The sequence below is a fragment of the Sus scrofa genome, chromosome 15 (genome assembly GCF_054392235.1).
Source record: "Sus scrofa isolate SSC_HxYL_T2T_F1_AM1 chromosome 15, Sscrofa_HxYL_maternal_Yorkshire_Landrace_v2.0, whole genome shotgun sequence".
Lineage (NCBI taxonomy): Eukaryota > Metazoa > Chordata > Mammalia > Artiodactyla > Suidae > Sus > Sus scrofa.
Window position 1 is genome coordinate 115,069,597 of NC_139397.1, and position 17,522 is coordinate 115,087,118.

Consider the following 17,522-nt stretch of genomic DNA (forward strand, 5'->3'; position numbering starts at 1 on the left):
TAACATCACCCCAGAATAGCAAGTACAATGATCAAAAAAATCTATTTTATGACACTTTTTTCTTGGTCTTTTTAGGGCCGCACTCCCAGCATATAGAGGTTCCCAGGCTAGGGGTTGAATCGGAGCTGTAGCCGTTGGCCTATACCACAGCTCACAGCAATGCCAAATCGTTAACCCACTGAGCAATGCCAGGGCTTGAACCTGCGTCCTCATGGATACTAGTCAGATTTGTTTCTGCTGAGCCATGACAAGAACTCCAAAAAATCTGTTATATAACAGTTTATCAAACAAAATGAGAAAAACATTTTAATTACCTTTTGTGTAGCAAAAAATAGCCTGCTTAATATTGTCTTGTTCCAGGGACATTTCTGCCAATCTAACCCACTCTTCAGTATCACTGGGATTTAAATGTGCAGCAATCAACTCAAACTGCAGTGATTTCTCCATGTCACCCTGGTCCTCATATATCATTGCAAGAGTAGAGAATGGCTCATAAGCCAAAGGAGCTATAATGAATATGAAAAAATAAATTCCATTGGTTAAAGGATGAGTCTTGAGCTGACGTGAATTCCATGGTTCAAATTATAGATTCTTTCTCTAATTTTTAAACTCTCTAAATAACTTCAGAACTATACAAACCGCTTTAGAATAAACAGTAGATTCTACTTGCTTTAGTATATTTTCACATACCTTTAGCATTTTAAAACATTTGTTTCTCTAAGCAAAGTGTAATTTCATGAGAAACCCTACTCTCCACCATGTGCCCTTCATGAAAATCCCCCTTTGCTAAGGCTGAATATGGCTCACTAACTCAGCAAGTACATCCCAATGAATATCAGCCACATGAGTGGGGTTAAACCTTCATGATCCAGCTCCCACACCAAGGAGTATGGGATGGACAGAGGATACCTAAGCAGCACCTAAACCCAGGACTGTTACCAAAGGGGACAAGTGTGTGTGGTGGGGGGACTGGGGTTTGGGACGGAAATGTTTTAAAATTAGGTTGTGATGATGGTTGTACAACTATAATAAAATTCACTGGATTATTAAAAAAAATAAACCCAGAATTATCAAAGTGAAAGCTTAATCCACATTTCTGAAATGTTTCTGAAATGAGGTTCTAAGATGAAAAGGGATTAAAATCAAAGGCAATTGTCAGGGGGAAGAAAACAGATAATACGAAAAGTAGGAACCAAACACAAAATGCTAAAGGAAAAAGTTCAGTTATTTCTGATGAGGTGAAAAAGAAAAAGCAGTGACCTCAAATTATTCTAATGAATAATCCAGGAAACTTATAACAAGATTTCTACAAGGATCCTAGTCTAAATGAAAGGAAATGTCAAAACCTTGAAAAGATAAATTGAAAGTTCACTGTAGTATGACTACCCAAGCCATTAGGCAGGGCATCACTGGCAACACCTCAGGAAAGAAAAATAACAAATAGAAGTAATTAGTCAAAAAGGCACTTCTGAAAATATCCCTCATTATGCCCAAGATTTGCAGTTTAATGGAAAGATGACAAATATATTGTGTCTTTTATCAAAAAGTAGATTAAAACAATCTAACACTGTCTGATTTGGAAAACTGAAGGAAAAAGAATACTCTTCAAAAGTGATTTTAAAATAATGTGTTTGCCACACATTACTAAATGTATTACTAAAAAGTCTAAAACCCCTAAAATGAAACATTCAAAAACAAATAAAAACAAAAAAGAAATCTGTAGGAGTTCAATAAATATTAATGATATTTCATTGACTCACACTGTGATTTTCATTCTCTTGGTAATGACTCCTACTTGCTATGAAAAGTGGCAAATCATTTTTAATCACTATCACCTCTGAGCTTCTAAATATATTTTCTGAATAGCACAGTGAGGTGCCCTTTCGTTTGTTTTAAAAGTCAGACTACTAAACTGCTATTGTCAATAATCCCCAGAAAAAACACCTTGTCTTATGATTTCCATGCACATCAATATCGCCTCTTCTCGTTCTCCTCGAGCAAAGCGAATGTTGGCTTCACCCATGAGACCTCTCAGAGCTCTGGGAAGTTTACTCCGAGGCCTCTTCTCCTGTACAGAACAAAAATGACATTTAGATTTAAATAAAAAGCAAACCTAAAGCCTTTCCTACAGTAGAAAGTTCAAAGCACAGTAAAATATTTTAAAGAAAGCAAAAATCAATCGGGTCAGGAATTACTAAATTACTGATTAGAACAAATGTATAACTGGATGCTACAAAATGGATTCATACTCCAGGAGATTTATGATATAATCCCTGAAGATTCTAATTCTCTCCAAATTATCTACTCATGATGAACTTGTTTTAAAAAATACCAAATTACAACATGAACTTGTTTTAAAAAATATCAAATTACAACATGAACTTGTTTTAAAAAATATCAAATTACAACATGGACCTTTAAAAAGCAAAACTACAGTACATTTTGACACATGCAATAATTAAGGTTTTGAAATTAAAAATCTCAAAGACGAAACAAAAGAAACCAGTAACCGTAGTTGTCTCATAGTATTTCCTTTCTTACTGTTTGAATTCTGAATTCTTTTTTGCTTTTTAGGACCGCATTTGCGGCATATAGATGTTCCCAGGCTAGGGGTCGAATCGGAGCTGCAGCCGCCGGCCTACACCAAAGCCGAGGCAAGATCAGATCCACATCTTCAATCTACACAACTCACGCTGCGCCGAACACTTAAACCACCGAGCGAGGCCAGGGATCAAACCTGCTTCTCCATGGATACTAGTCAGGTTTGTTATCACTGGGCCATGATGGGAACACCTGAATTCTTTTAGAATATATGTATAATTTAAAGATTCTCCTCAAATTCCTATGTCACATTTTTACACTCTTTTTAAATACCAAAATAAGAAGCAATTTACTTTCATCATTTTCTTGGTTTCACGATTGAGAACCATCTCCAGTACAAACACATCGCCTGCAGTGGGTTGCTCAGGTGTTTCTTCTTCCTCCTCCTCCTCTTCTTCTTCCTCTTCCTCCTCATCATCTTCATTCTCTCCAAGCATGGAGGCAAAGACCTTGTGAACTGACTTACTTACTCCATCTGACGTTTCTCCTAAAGAAAAAAGGCATTGAGGTTGGGGGGAAAAAAAAGCTTTAGCACCCTCAGTAGTCAAAAGAAAAAATAAACAGTATTTTCTGGAATATAAATTTCTACCTAAGCAATATCAAACTCACGAATAAACAAAAGACAAATGAACATTCCCAAAAACAACTCAAAGAAGAAAGTTGACACAAAGCCATGTATTTTACTCTATTGGAATTGCTAACCTGTTCTTTAGGGCTTATCCAAACATATAGGCAAAATTAAGTGGGAAATCAGAAGTTAACAGTTAAAAGCAGAGAGGAAAAAAATAAAGAATTGTAGGACATAGACCTAAGACCAAAACACGTCTGGTGGTATATAACCAGGTGGTAGTGCACAATGGTTTAAGGTGAGCCTCTAGAACCAAGCTGTCTGGTTTGAAACTTCTATCACCAGCCCCATTACTTTGGGCAAATTACTGAAGCTCTCTGTATCTTAATTTGCTCATTTGTGAAAAAGGGTCAATAATGTCTGCCTTAAAAGGCTACTCTGGAGTTCCCGTTGTGGCTCAGTGGTTAATGAATCCGACTAAGAACCATGAGGTTGTGGGTTCGATGCCTGGCCTTGCTCAGTGGGTTAAGGATACGGTGTTGCCGTGAGCTGTGGTGTAGGTTGCAGACGTGGCTCAGATCCCGAGTTGCTGTGGCTCTGGCATAGGCCGGTGGCTACAGCTCTGATTAGACCCCTAGCCTGGGACCTCCATATGCTGTGGGAGCAGCCCTAGAAAAGGCAAAAAGACAAAAAAAAGAAAAAAAAAAAAAACAAAAAAAACCGGATACTCCGAGGATGAGATGAGTCTTTAATATATGTACTAAGAATAATGCTCAGCCTATAGTAAAAGCTTAAAAAATGCTATTATTAAAATTAGTTCTATTACCTTAGGAACAAAATAACATGACGTACTTCATCTGTATCTGAGAATATCACTACAGTAAGATGATTCTTCTAAGTTCATAATGATTATCTTGAATGATTAGAAAAGCTAAGTTTAGAAGTCGATTTACTGTATCATATTTTAGAAAAGCTACAGCAAAACAGTTAAATTTAGAGTTTTCTTGTGGTGTAGTGGGTTAAGGATCTGACGTTATCACTTAGCCACTTTGGTCACTGCTGTGGTGTGGGTTCAATCCCTGGCCTGAGAACTTCCACATGCCATGGCTGCAGCCGAAACAAACAAACAAACAAAAGGTAAATATTTACATACACACACACGCACATATTAATATACACACATATTAATAAATATATAAGTTTATTCATTTATGTGAAATACCTCAAACCCCAAAGATGTTGGATAAATGAGATAGTATATTTAAGGAAGAAAAGAATGAAAAAAACCCACATATTCTGAGCAGCAAAATAAGGTGGTTTTTTTGGTCTTTTTAGGGCCACACCTGCAGCATATGGAGGTTCCCAGGCTAGGGTCGAATCAGAGCTGTAGCTGCCAGCCTATGCCACAGCCACAGCCACAGCAATGCGGGATCTGAGCCCTGTCTGTGACCTACACCACAGCTCACGTCAACACCAGATCCTTAACCCACTGAGCGAGGTCAGGAATCAAACCTGCTAATGGATGCCAGTCAGATTCATTTCCACTGAGCCATGACAGGAACTCCAAAATAAATAATTATGATAAAGTCATAATGATCATCTTCAAGAATTCTAAACACTCAAAATAAATATGAAATGTATAAATGAGTTTAGTGGCTCAGTGGGATCTAGCATTGTCTCTGCTATGGCTCTGGTTACAGCTGTGGCACAGTTCGATTTCTGGCCAGGGAACTTCCACATGCTGTAGGTGTGGACAAAGAAAAAAAATCAATAACATTTATTACAGTAACAGAAAAAAAGTCATATGATCATCTTGATAGATACAGACAAGCATCAGATAAAATCCAAAACCTATTCCTAATAAAAAAATTTTTAGTCAAATAAAAATGGAATACCTTTAACTAAAGACCTTTAGATAAAGAGTACCTAAAAAAAAGTTTCAACAAACACAGTTTGTTGATGGTTAATTATTCAAAGTTACTGAGAATGAGACAAGTGTGTCCACTATTACCACTCCTTTTAATATTTTACTAGAGGTTCTAGCTAATTAAGAAGAAAAATAAAAGGCATAAAGATAATAAGGAAGAAATAAAACTGTTATTATTCAGATTGCATGATTATATACATAGAAGATCCAAAAGAATCTATGAATAAAAACCATCAGAATTCATGAATTTAGCAGGGTTCCTGGATACGAAGTCAATATACAAAAATTAATTGCAATTTTTATATCAGCAACAATGAATTGATATAAAATGAAAGTTTCATTGAAAATGAAATTAAAAGAAGTCCTACTTTCCTGGTATGTAGGAAAGGTGCTCAAGAATAAGAATTTAGCAGTGGAATCCACCAGTGTATGGGGGGAGAAAGACAATGACAATGACTTCAGTGGCCATATATTCCAATTAGCAAAAATTGGAATTTGCCAATTACCAAAAATTTGGGATTTGCCAAAGCCTCTTCAGAACTGAACCCTTCTGCTCTGAATACATGTTCACACTCACCAAGGATCCTGGTAAATTTCTGGGACAATTCCTTCCTGGGAAATTGAGAGCTTAATATCTTAAAAGGACTGATGGGATTACATAAGCTGAGGCCAATCAGTCCTTGTATGCCTGACTGCTCTTGGTGGACTAGAACCAGATTCAATGAACCTCCTTTTTAGGAAGGGCCTAATGGCCACCTCTCAGGGGCTGCTTTAGATAAGAGAGCTGGCAGGCCACAGTGCCGTGGTACCTGCTACTATAGCTGCATGTCAAAGACTTGATGATGGGAGAGCAGCTCCTCCCCTGAGCAGATAAAGAAAGACTCATAGGTTTTAGAGCAACTTCAATCCCATTTTCCCCCTCACGTGACTGGCAAGGTAAGAAACTACAAACCCAATTTACTCTCCTCTTTGCCCTTTCTTTCCCACTTGGTCCAAGGAAGCAGGAATAACGCTTGTTTGTTTTCTATCCACCTTATTAGGGTGTTTTCTCCATGTTAAGGCTTATTTGGGAGTTCCCGTCGTGGCGCAGTGGTTAACGAATCCGACTAGGAACCGTGAGGCTGCAGATTCGATCCCTGGCCTTGCTCAGTGGGTTAACGATCCAGCGTTGCCGTGAGCTGTGGTGTAGGTCGCAGACTCGGCTCAGATCCTGCGTTGCTGTGGCTCTGGTGCAGGCTGGCGGCTATAGCTCCGATTCGACCCCTAGCCTGGAAAACTCCATAAGCCGAGGGAGTGGCCCAAGAAAAGGTAAAAAGACAAAAAAAAAAAATTTGGTCATGCAGAGCTGAGCACTAGATCCTGGGATAAAACAGCATAACAAGATACCTATACTGTGTGTGAGGTCCCACGTGGACAGCCAATTAGCCTTCCACGCTGACATTTCTATCTTTTCTCCCGTAATTAAAGAAGTGGTTTGGAAGCCACTTTGTGGAGAAGAATGATTCATTACGTTTTGAGGGAGTATAGTCTGGAAGAATTAGTAACTTGACTGAGAGGGTCAGTTTTAAAAATAATGATTCTAGGAGTTCCTGTTGTGGCACAAAGTGATCAATGGCATCTTTGGAACACTGAGACGAAGGTTAAATCCCCGACCTGGCCAGTGAGATAAGGATCCGGTGTTGCTGCAGCTGCAGCTGGTATCGGATTACTTGTCTGGGAACTCCATATGCTGCAGGGCAGCCAAATCAAAAAAAAAAAAAAATTCTAAAATTCTCCCAGACACCGATGTCAATTTGAAAAACTCCACAGAGATTTCCCCTTGCGGTTCAGGAGAAACAAATCCAAATAGCATCCAGGAGGATGCGGGATGTGTATTCCACCCCTGGCCTCGATCAGTGGGTCCAGGATCCAGCATTGTGTGAGCTGTGTGGTGTAGGTCGCAGACGCAGCTCAGATCCTGAGTTGCTGTGGCTCTGGTGTAGGCCAGCAGCTACAGCTCCAATTCTACCCCTAGCCTGGGAACTTCCATATGCCGTGGGTGCGGGCCTAAAAAGCAAAAAAAGAAAGAGAAAAGAAAAAAGGAAAAAAACTCCATAAATATAACCCATTAAATGAACCATTATCATATTCAATAACTCAGGAAATGTTTATTAGGCACCTATTATACATCAAGCACTACACTCCAGGTAAACCAGGTCATCAACAACAGAATACCACTCCATAAAAAAAAATAATAATAATGTTTCCACTAAATCATTAGGTATCTTAAACATCTAATGAAGATACCAAGTGATCTTAACATACCTTCATTGACATCTTTGTCCTGAGATTTGGTAAAGTCAATTCCAGATGATGATGGAACTTCAGAGTCATTTGGATTTTCTTCAACTGATGACTTTCCTTTTTCCTGAAGACTCTGTGGTTGAAAATTAATGATTCAAAAACAAATGCACATTTAGCTCCTTCCAGTTGAGAACAGAGCATCTGCCTCATTTTCTATTTCTATAGAACTTGAGCTCTGAAGACATATAAGGGATGTGGAATCTAAATTTGAATGCTGTCAAAGCATTTCAGAATATTTAGGTCTCACCCTTCAGGCTGAATCGGTCATTTGTAAAAAGTAATTTTAAAAACGGTGATTTCATTAATCTACACACTGTATCCTTGCTTTTTAAATCAAAAAGATGGGGCACTTAATAGCTGCATAATTTAGGAAAGAATCCGACAGCTAATCTCAAAAGGTGCCAATTTTGAGACTTAAGGTTTTCCCTGGGACTTAAGGTTAAGTGAGAAGACATGGAATGTTCAGATATTTCTTCATAAATATTTTCCCTGGGACTTAAGGTTAAGTGAGAAGACATGGAATGTTCAGATATTTCTTCATAAATATAAAAAAAAAATGCACCAGTGAAGATTTCGTTATAAGACAAGAAAATTCCCTTTTTTCTGTGAAAGATTACGTCACACCACTAGTAGACTCCTCAAAAACGGGACCTCCAACCTCTCCATCAAGAAATAAAGAAACTGAGGCCTCAAGAAGAGAGGTATCCAAAGACACAAAAACACAGTGGCAAAACTAGGAAGAGAACAAGATACTGACTCCAAATTCTACTCCCCATGCCCCTCATTTAACCTAATGAGAAATCGCACTATTTGGTGATAGAAAAAAAGAGAAATGGTTACCACCGAGCCAAAGTCTTTTCGGTGGGCGAAATGTTTTAAGGGGGAGCTCAGCACAGGGACGAGGTGAGAACTAGTTTCGCTAATCAGGGGAAGAAACTGCTGTTAAGTACCGGACCCGCCCCGTTAGAGCGAATGGGGTTACTGGGTCCCCATATCTCTTAAGTGTATTAGGGCGACAAGACAGTAGACAGCATTCTGGCCTATCATCTCCTCACTTTCTTTTCGCGGGTTTTTCTCTCTTCTCTCCGCCTTTCAAATTCCTCAAAAGAGATCTTCCCTTCCAGATAGTCGATGAGCTCCGGGCTGAACCCCGACATGTCTGCGGGGTTCTGATACGCAGTTCCAGGAACCGAGACGGAGAAACGGAAGGGCTAAGCCTACAGACTCTATCCCGGGCCGGGGCGCTGAAAAAACGGACCCGCTGTTCTCCCAGGAAACCTGTCCGGCCTGCGCCGCAGCCGCCGCACTCGAGTTCCGCGGAACATCTGGCCACGCCTTCGTCCTGGCGAAATGGGCGTGAGCGGGGCGTGGGCGTGGGCGGGACCAGGGCTGGGGCAGGACCCTCTCGGCGCTTGGGCTGCCTATGCAGCTGGCCTCGGTCCTCGCGCTGAACCTTATTAAGGAGTTGGAAATAAAATGCGCTTTAAGGAAATTTTCCTACGTCTTCATCATTTCGCTCAATTCTCCTTTAAAATTCTCTCAATTCATTTCTTTTTTGAATGTTTTTCTTTAAATTAATTTGATCTTTACTGTAGTGATTTTTTTTCTTAATTTAACCATTTGCTCTAACACGTGCATGTTTCACTTGCTGATTCTGCCCTGCCACATAAAGCTAGTCTTCCCTCAAACGATGCTCTAAGTCTCATCTTCTCCAACGGATGGCACCATCAGTTTTCCCGTCTTCTACAAATCCTCAAACTTTCTCCTTCCCCAGGCTCCTTCTCAGTCTGTAAATAAGTTTATCTGGACTTTGTGTCCCACCTCTAACTCCCACCCAAATTTTCTTCTTTTCTTAAACTTTTAGAGATAATCAAATGTTGGCTATGATTAGCGCACACTGTTGCCAATTTACTGTATAGGCCACGTACAGTCTTACGCTTATTACATTCATATATCAAAATAATCCTTAAAAATGGATTGTATTTTTGTTGTTGTTGTTATTCCTAATGCCAGTGTCCTATATCTAATATGTTGTAAAGCCAGGATTTGAACCCTGATCTATCTGACTCCAAATCCCATATTTGGAATTAATATGATATACTGCCTCTCCTCAATAGAACTATTCTTCATTCCTATTTATATTTTGGTTTATATTTTTATATGGTTTATATCTTTTACCTTGTATTATAACTATTTCTCTGCCATCCTCTTCTAAAGACACTAGCTGTCAACATCTGAAGAAAAATACTACCTGGCACATCTTTGTGAACTCTCTGTAGCCTAGTAATCTGTGCTCCAAACACATTTATGAATTTAATTGGATGGCAGTGAAAGTGCCTTGGGAACGGACAAGGGAGTAGAGGTATGAAATGCAGCTCAGTATGAAGCTGAGATTAGGGACAAATTACAAGGAACCAATTACCTGGCTTGGCCATTGGTGACTCTTTATGACAATCCAGACAAGGAAAAGCAACTGTAAGATGGCAGATGAGGGCCCAGGACCTGCAAGAGGGGGACTTCCAGGTGAGAGAAAAATATCTCACAGCTAGAAGGCATTTCTTTCTCGTAATAAATGATCACCAGGGCCCAATCTGGGTATAAAATATGGGAGGCTAGTGGGGTGGGTTGGGTTAAGGTAATCCAGAGAAATTATTTATAAGCCAGTTCCCCCCTGAATTTCTCCAGGGAGTCAGAGGATTGCACTTGTGAGGAAGTCAAGAGCTCCCGTTATGGCTCAGCAGTTTACAGACCTGACTAGTATCATGAGGATGCGGGTTCGATCCCTGGTCTCCCTCAGTGGGTTAAGGATCTGGTGTTCCCGTGAGCTGTGGTGTAAGTTGCTGACACAGCTTGGATCTGGCACTGCTGTGGCTCTGGCACAGGGCAGCAGCTGCAGCTCAAATTCGACCCTAGCCTGGGAACTTCCATGTGCTGCAAGTACAGCCATGAAAAGCAAAAAAAAAAAAAAAAAAAAAAAAAAAAAAGTCTAGTCCTAACTCTCCTAGGGTAAAAGAATGAAAGCAAAGGGAGGCAAATGGTCACAGGTAAAGAGAAGGCTCTGCCTAGAATATGGAAATAACAACTTAGATTCATGTTGTGGAGAACTGGAACAGGGAGCAAGGGGTGGAAGGACAGGTTTTCTTCTTGGAACACTTGATGACATGACAGATGACTGTTGGTTTACAGGTCAGAATGTAGCAATATGTCTTGAAATCGTAATCTTTCTGTTTTTCTTTTCTCCACTTCTAAGTGATAATGTCCCCTGGTGAGTCAGAGGCATACTTTGAGATGAAGTGGAATTGTTAGAGCAGTAATGAAAACAGAAAGAAGAAACTTTTCCAGACTTTTGGACCGGATTTTTGAGAATCAAAATGGAATGTCCAAAGAAAGCAGAATAATGATTTTTTTTTTTTTTTTTACCATGATGAGCATGACGAGTACACAGGAAGGTCATGACTCTCTCTTCTCCCTTTGTCAAAAAGAGAAGCCGACATGGGGTGTGATGCTTTGAGGGAGACTAATGGCAAAACAGTACACATTTACTTCCACAAGTATTTACTGAGTGCTCACTACATGCAAGGCACTGTACTAGGTGATGGAGAAATAAAAATGGCTTAGATATGATCTTGGTTCACAAATATCTCATAACCCTCAGAGAAAACACACAACGAATTACAATAGAACATATTGAACCAGTCATAGAATCTGTTCTTGCATAAATATTTTATTCTTGTTATTCAATATCAGCCATCCACCAAAAAAGCCACAGAACACGATTTTAGAAAGTATAGACTAGTGTTATTAGGATGCCAGTGTTTGCTTCTAAGACAGTGTTCCTTTTTTGGAATCAGCAAAAATGTGCAGCTATTCATAAAGGAAAGTAGTTATTCCAAATGAGAATAAGAGAATCAGAATAATTCAGTCTGAGATGGGGCTGGGGGAGGGGAGACAGTTGGTTATAAAAGAAAGAAAATCCACACATTTCTACTCTCCCCTCTTGAAGTTGTGCGTGGGTGAGCCAGAGGTGAGGCATGGCTAGGAAATTTAGTGCAGCACAATGCCCACCTCTGATCCTCCTGGCAGAGGGCATCTCCCAGAGGCCCAAGCAACTCCTAAAACCCGGTGTTTCTTTGCCGTCCATGTCAACTTAATTGTGGATATCACTTACTCTCCCTTGATATGAAAATAGTCAAGAGAACCCTTCATTCATATATTTTGTTTATTAATGCCAACACTGGGAATGCATCTTCTTTCTAGGCCAGATAAATTTGCAAACCAAATTCCTGTTACACATGATTTGAGTAAAAATGAACAATGTCCCTTTCAAATAAAAACAGTGGTTAATAAAAGGTAATAAACAGAAGACAAGCTTATAGGAACATGTAATTTAAAGTGTTTCTTTTGACTTTGAGTGTTTTTGTAATGCTGGCAACTATATGTGGTTCTCCACATTGATATCTACGGTTATCGAGTAGGGAAAAAAAACATGCATATAAGTCACTATATCCCAAAACTCAAGTTGCTTACATGTACACCTGGAAATGTAGACTAAAAATCATTAGAAATTGACAAAAATGGAGGGGGAAAAGCAAAAGTTTAGCCATGTCCATGACTGAATTTTTCTAATGAGAAGTTTCCTTTGTAGCTTTAAATCAGCCAGACACCTGAAAGAACAAGAAAATGTTATAACGAAATAGAAAATGAATATTACAGAATTAATGTAAAGACCCAAAGATCAATATATTTCAATGAAAATTATTTTTGCCTTCATTTGCTACTCAAAATTGTTAGGAAGGGAGAGCTTATAATTATGAAATATTCTCCAAGTCCAAAGCTTTGCTTCTTTTACAAGGTTAAATAATACCCCTAACTGGGTGCCTTCTTTTTCCTGCCCTTAAACACTACCTTGTGTCATGCTCACATGAAAGTGTATATTTGATGTTTTCTCTGACATTGCCTATGAGTTGAAGACCTATATCTGACATTTATAGATGAATAAGCTAAGACCCACAAATGACTTGTATGCAATACTGCCTCATACTGAAATTGGTACTTTGTATTAATAATTATTTTCAGTTTTAGTCTGGTACCCTAGGGCTAGAATGTGGAAAATAGTCAAGAGAACACTTCATTCATATATTTTGTTCATTCTATTTTTTATTTTATCACTGTAGGAAAGTTTTCAAGTGCATTTGCCACCTGATAAATTTCATCTTCTTTTAAGAACAATGATCATTTTTTAAAAAAATCATCACATTTAAAAGAGCTAATAATCAAAATCTTTCACAATCAGAATGAGGTACAATAATAGTTTGCTTCCTCACAAATTCACTCATATGATCCTGAAAGAATGGAAGTGGATTTTAATTATGATTCAGTTCCCTTTATTATTCAACCACACAAAAAGCGAATTTGTGGGGAAGGGATGATGGGGTTGGGACTGATATAGATACATGACTATATATAGAATAGACAGGTAATTGGGACCTACTATATAGCACAGGGAAATTTACTCAGGACTATATGGTAACTTATACAGGAAAAGAATCTGAAAAGGAATGAATATATGTATGGCTGATTTACTTTGCTGTGTGCCTGAAATTAACACAACTTTGTAGGTCAACCATATGCCACTAAAATCAACAAACAAACAAACAAAACCCACAACAAGCTAAGGGACTAGAATCATAATACATCTTCTTGGAATGCATCACATCTGTTTCTTTTTAAGTGGTAGGTATTTATCTGAAAGGAATGCTAATGTAATAAGAATAATAAAATTCAAATATTAAACATAAACAAATTTCTAATTATTTTCCTACAAGAAAAATGACATCTTCACTAATATTCCACCTTTCTTTTTTCTCTAGGTGAGGAAGCTCAAGCTCAAATATATGCTCGATACTTTCTCCCCCAAAGAAGCATTCTTTTAACTTTAACTTTTCATTTAATCCAACTGCACAATTCAATATATTTCTTCATATACAATTTTTCACATAATTTAGCCATACAGTCTGGTCTGTGGTATTTCATTATATTTCATAATTCTATTAAGAGTAATAATTCTGCTATTTTTAATATCTCTCCCTAGAAAGCTATGCTTAAAAAAAATCATAACTGTCATTTCTTTTTAAAACCAAACTATAAAATATTTGAACCAACTCTAAATATTAATGGCAATAAATATCATCCTGAAAACTTATTTATATGAGGAAATAAAATCATTTGAAAAATGATTTTGAAAATCTCTTTATGACTTTGTGATTGAGTTGCATGTTGATATAGATCCTGGGAGTAAAAGGATAAGTTTTACCTGTGCTCAAAATAAACATTCAGCCTTTGAGGTGTTTGGGGAAGGAGTTTTTCTGTTCCTTAAAATCTGAAAATGCAGAAGCAATAAGTTCTGATTGGAAAGAAAGAGGTCTGGGATTCTCGTTCATGGAGAAAGTATTCGAAAACCTCTCAAGATCAAGACCTCGTCCCTTAAAATACGCCTGAAGGGTTCTGAAAAACTGAAGAGAGAAAGAAAATGTTCAGTGCCATTTATAAATTAAACACCAAAAATACTCAAAGATGAATATTTTCCCCCTCGTCATGTCCACTCCCCGCCCCCCAACCTCCACCAATTGACTTCAGGGCTAGTAAAGAGGCAGGAGGTAGAAAATCCAGAAATAGAAACACAAGTTTTGCCTCCTTTCGCTCTTTTCTCTCCACTGTCCTCCCCTGGACCTTTTATCCAACATTTCAACACTAGACAAGATAATTCACCATTCTTGGTAGAAATCAAGAGAGGAAGATCAGTTCTTTTAACAGCATCAGTCAGAAAACTCACTGCCCATCTCCAAGTACAAAAGTCAGAGGTGAAACTGAACTCCACAGTGACCAGAACTCACGTGCCTCCTCCCTATTGATGGGAAGACAGATCCCAGTCATTCCACACATGGGGTTTTTCAGTTTTCCTTTAGGACATGAATACACAGAAGCTGTGCAAGATGCTGTTCGATGGTTTTAATCCTATCTTGTTATCATTTTCTTTAGAAAAGATCATTAGCATCATTTTCTTTAAAAAAAACTAAATCTTGAAATCAATGCCAACGTGTTTATTGTATTTGCATTTTTTTAAAAATAATTTTTATGGATATTTTGAATTGTACTTCCAAGATAACTTTATGTTGAACATAATGCCTAGTAAATTGACAAGAATGCAGGTCAACTTTCAGTTGTTGCAACTGAGCTTTGCAAGCATTGGTTATGTGAGAATCTGTTTTATTATCGATTCAACCCAAGCTATGCAAAATGGAATTCCCTGTTATGCTTTTGATTTTGTATATAAGAACTCAAGGCTATAAATTAATGTGTATAGAAGATCACTTACAAATGTCCTGTGTGTGTATAAGATCATTTCTAAATATAAATTTGTTTCGCTTCACAGAAAGAAATCTAAGTTGGTGAAAGGAACAATGGAACACCAGCCACTAGGCAAGCAAAACTCTTCCCTGGTCCTGTTGGGGAACTTTCTCAGCTCTTGGCAGCCTTCTCTCCACTGCGCTCTAGCAGAGTGCAATGTGTACAAATCCAGAGAGGTACCAATTTCACCCTGTAGTCAGGCATGTTCCAAGGGGATGTTCTTACTAGATCTCGGTTTCTAGGATTGTTGAGCGGCTTCCATTTCTCTTCATTTCTCAACATGGCTCCATGCACAAGCCCCGGTAGCACCACGGCAACACATAGCAGCAGGAATGCTTTGGGCATGGTGGAATGAAGCTGAGTGAAAGGAAGAATCAAGGAAATGCTGATGGTCAATGGCTAGAGGTGAGGGGTGGGGAGAGACTGAAGTTGAGAGAGAGGAGGAGGAGAAGGGAGGGCAAAAACAGAAAAGAGAAAGAGGAAACATTTTTAAAGAGAGACAAGGCAGAAGAAATAGTATTTTGGTTCACCTGAATTCTGCAATTCTCTTTCTTTCCCAGATTCATTTGCTAATGAGGCCCTCTACTAAAATCAGTTGGTTAACTTAAAGAAGTCCATGAGAATGAGAATGCTATACAGTGATTAACAAAACAGTTATGCATACAAACTAGAAAGTCTGAACATGCCTTTTCATCTGAAAAAAAAAGTACTTTGTTGTCTTCAAAGTGCAATTCTTAACAACCAAAAAAACAAAACACAACCAACCTTAAATTACTTTAAGTGTGAGACAACAGTCTCAAAAAAAGAGAAAGAAATAAAAAGACAGTAACATATATCCCAAATTGAGAAATGCACCTTAACCACAGGTCTGAGACAGAGTCACACCACACCAGCGTAAAAAGAGATTATCTCCCACCCCCGAGGTGTGAACTGGAAATGAAACACATAGAAAGAGCTTATAAAGCTTACCAGGAGTTTGGCTTTGCCTAGCCCTGCTTGGTTACGCTGCCTAAAATCTCCAAGGCGATTCATGGCTGCTTATAACCGGTGGATGGGCTGCATGCAGGTGGGAGTCACTGACGTGAGCAAGGGAGTTCAAAAATAATGATTCCATTTTCATCCACAGCACAAAGACCCTTGAGAATGACATCTTCAAGCTTCTTCAGGGCTAACAGTGAACCTATTTGTCCTCAGTACAGCAGACTCCCCTCCAACCACTGAACATTTTATTTGGATTGTTTAAAACACACAAGGCAAAGTGGCTTTCTCCTTTTCCCTTTTAAGAGGAAGTATATACACGGCAACTGGGAATATGAGGACAATTATCCCACCTAATATAACACTCTGTTGGAGCTATCAGCCTTTCAAATTAACGCTTTTTAAACAGAAAATTCTATTGCAAGAGACAAAATTGCTCTTTCTGACCTGTACCTTACATTTCTTCTGAGAATCTCAAGAAGCTTTACAAGTTTTAAGTAGTGGGATGATTTATCATAATACCTCTTCAAAGCAGAGCAAAAAGATAGCACATGTTTTGTGGAAAGAAGAAAAATTACTATACTTACAATATCTTCTCTGAATCAATGCCATCTGAAAAAAATGGTAGGGCTGAGAAATTGGACTTGATGAGTTGTAAAGTTGCTTTGCTCCCCCCAAATTCAGAGCAGTCCAGGACAAGCTCTTTGTTGAGAAGACTAGTAATCTGTCTTAGAAATTAGAATACCTAGCCATGGTCTCAGTCTCGCCATCTTGACCTCGGGCAAGTCACTATGACCTTCATTTATTTATGTCTCGGTTCATTCCTCAACAAACTTTATTGAGTATCTAGTATGTGTGCCAGGTACTGCACAAAGCTTTGGGGGTAAAATGGTAAGAATAATAATGAGACCTTATTCTCTTAAATTAACAGATTAGTGGGCAAGATAGACACTAATCATAAATCATTATACAACAGAATATATAAATATAAATGATAATTTCTATTGAGATTATGGTGCTATGAGAGTATAAAGCCAGTGAATTTGATGCGGTCTCAGGGATCAGGGAAGGCTTCTGTGAAGAAGTGACCTTGCATCTAGTAGGTGAGTAGGAGTTACCTAGGCAACCTAGAAAGGACAGAGGGAGAAGAGTTTCAAGCAAAGTGAACAACTGTGCCAGACCTTGTGACTGAAAGGACCATGGCCCATTAAAGCAACTGAAATTAAGTTAGTATTTGAGGAGTAGAGGGAACAAGGGCCAGGGGTGGCATGGGGTGGGTGGATGGTGTCATACGGGCCTTTACAGGTAGTCAGAGTATCATCTTTCTGCTGCAAGCAATGCTAAGTGATTAAAAAGTTTCAGCATTCAAGTGACTTGATCAGAATTGCAATTTATTTATTTTTTGGCTCCTCTTTTAGGGCTGCACTTGAGGTATATGGGAATTTTCCAGGCCAGGGGTTGAAGTGGAGCGGCAGCTGCTGGCCTACGCCAGAGCCACAGCAACGCAAGATCCAAGCTGCATCTGCGACTTACACCACAGCCCACAGCAATGCTGGATCCTTAACCCACTGAGTGAGGCCAGGGATCAAACCCACATGCTCATGGTTACTAGTTGGGTTTGTTACCACTGAGCCACCACGGGAACTCCTAGACTTGCAATTAAAAAAAAAAAAAAAAAAGCTATTCTGGTTGCAGTGG

At 38.8% G+C, this 17,522-nt stretch overlaps 3 protein-coding genes across 4 annotated transcripts in view; all 3 read right to left on the reverse strand.

The window, feature by feature from the left end:
• The window catches only part of GTF3C3 (general transcription factor IIIC subunit 3), a 34,410-nt gene extending 25,743 nt beyond the window's left edge, over positions 1-8,667 (reverse strand). For both annotated transcript variants that reach the window (XM_001925846.8, XM_013982275.3), the window contains exons 1-5: positions 8,495-8,667; positions 7,401-7,512; positions 2,895-3,088; positions 1,945-2,068; positions 315-506 (exon numbers count right to left, since the gene is read on the reverse strand). In XM_001925846.8, coding sequence (XP_001925881.3) covers positions 315-506; positions 1,945-2,068; positions 2,895-3,088; positions 7,401-7,512; positions 8,495-8,596 — 724 coding nt within the window. In that variant the 5' untranslated portion in view covers positions 8,597-8,667. The remainder of the gene's footprint in view (positions 1-314; positions 507-1,944; positions 2,069-2,894; positions 3,089-7,400; positions 7,513-8,494) is intronic.
• A 2,478-nt stretch (positions 8,668-11,145) lies between these two features.
• Positions 11,146-15,198, reverse strand: C15H2orf66 (chromosome 15 C2orf66 homolog). Its single transcript, XM_013982266.3, has 3 exons — positions 15,072-15,198; positions 13,753-13,951; positions 11,146-12,103 (listed from the first exon to the last, which is right to left on the reverse strand). The coding sequence occupies exons 1-2, from the start codon at positions 15,189-15,191 to the stop codon at positions 13,772-13,774; spliced, it is 300 nt and encodes a 99-aa protein (XP_013837720.2). The 5' UTR covers positions 15,192-15,198; the 3' UTR covers positions 11,146-12,103; positions 13,753-13,771.
• The window catches only part of PGAP1 (post-GPI attachment to proteins inositol deacylase 1), a 112,757-nt gene continuing 110,306 nt past the window's right edge, over positions 15,072-17,522 (reverse strand). The window contains exon 30 of the transcript XR_014830018.1: positions 15,072-16,436. The gene's annotated coding sequence lies outside the window, so the exon portion shown is untranslated. The remainder of the gene's footprint in view (positions 16,437-17,522) is intronic.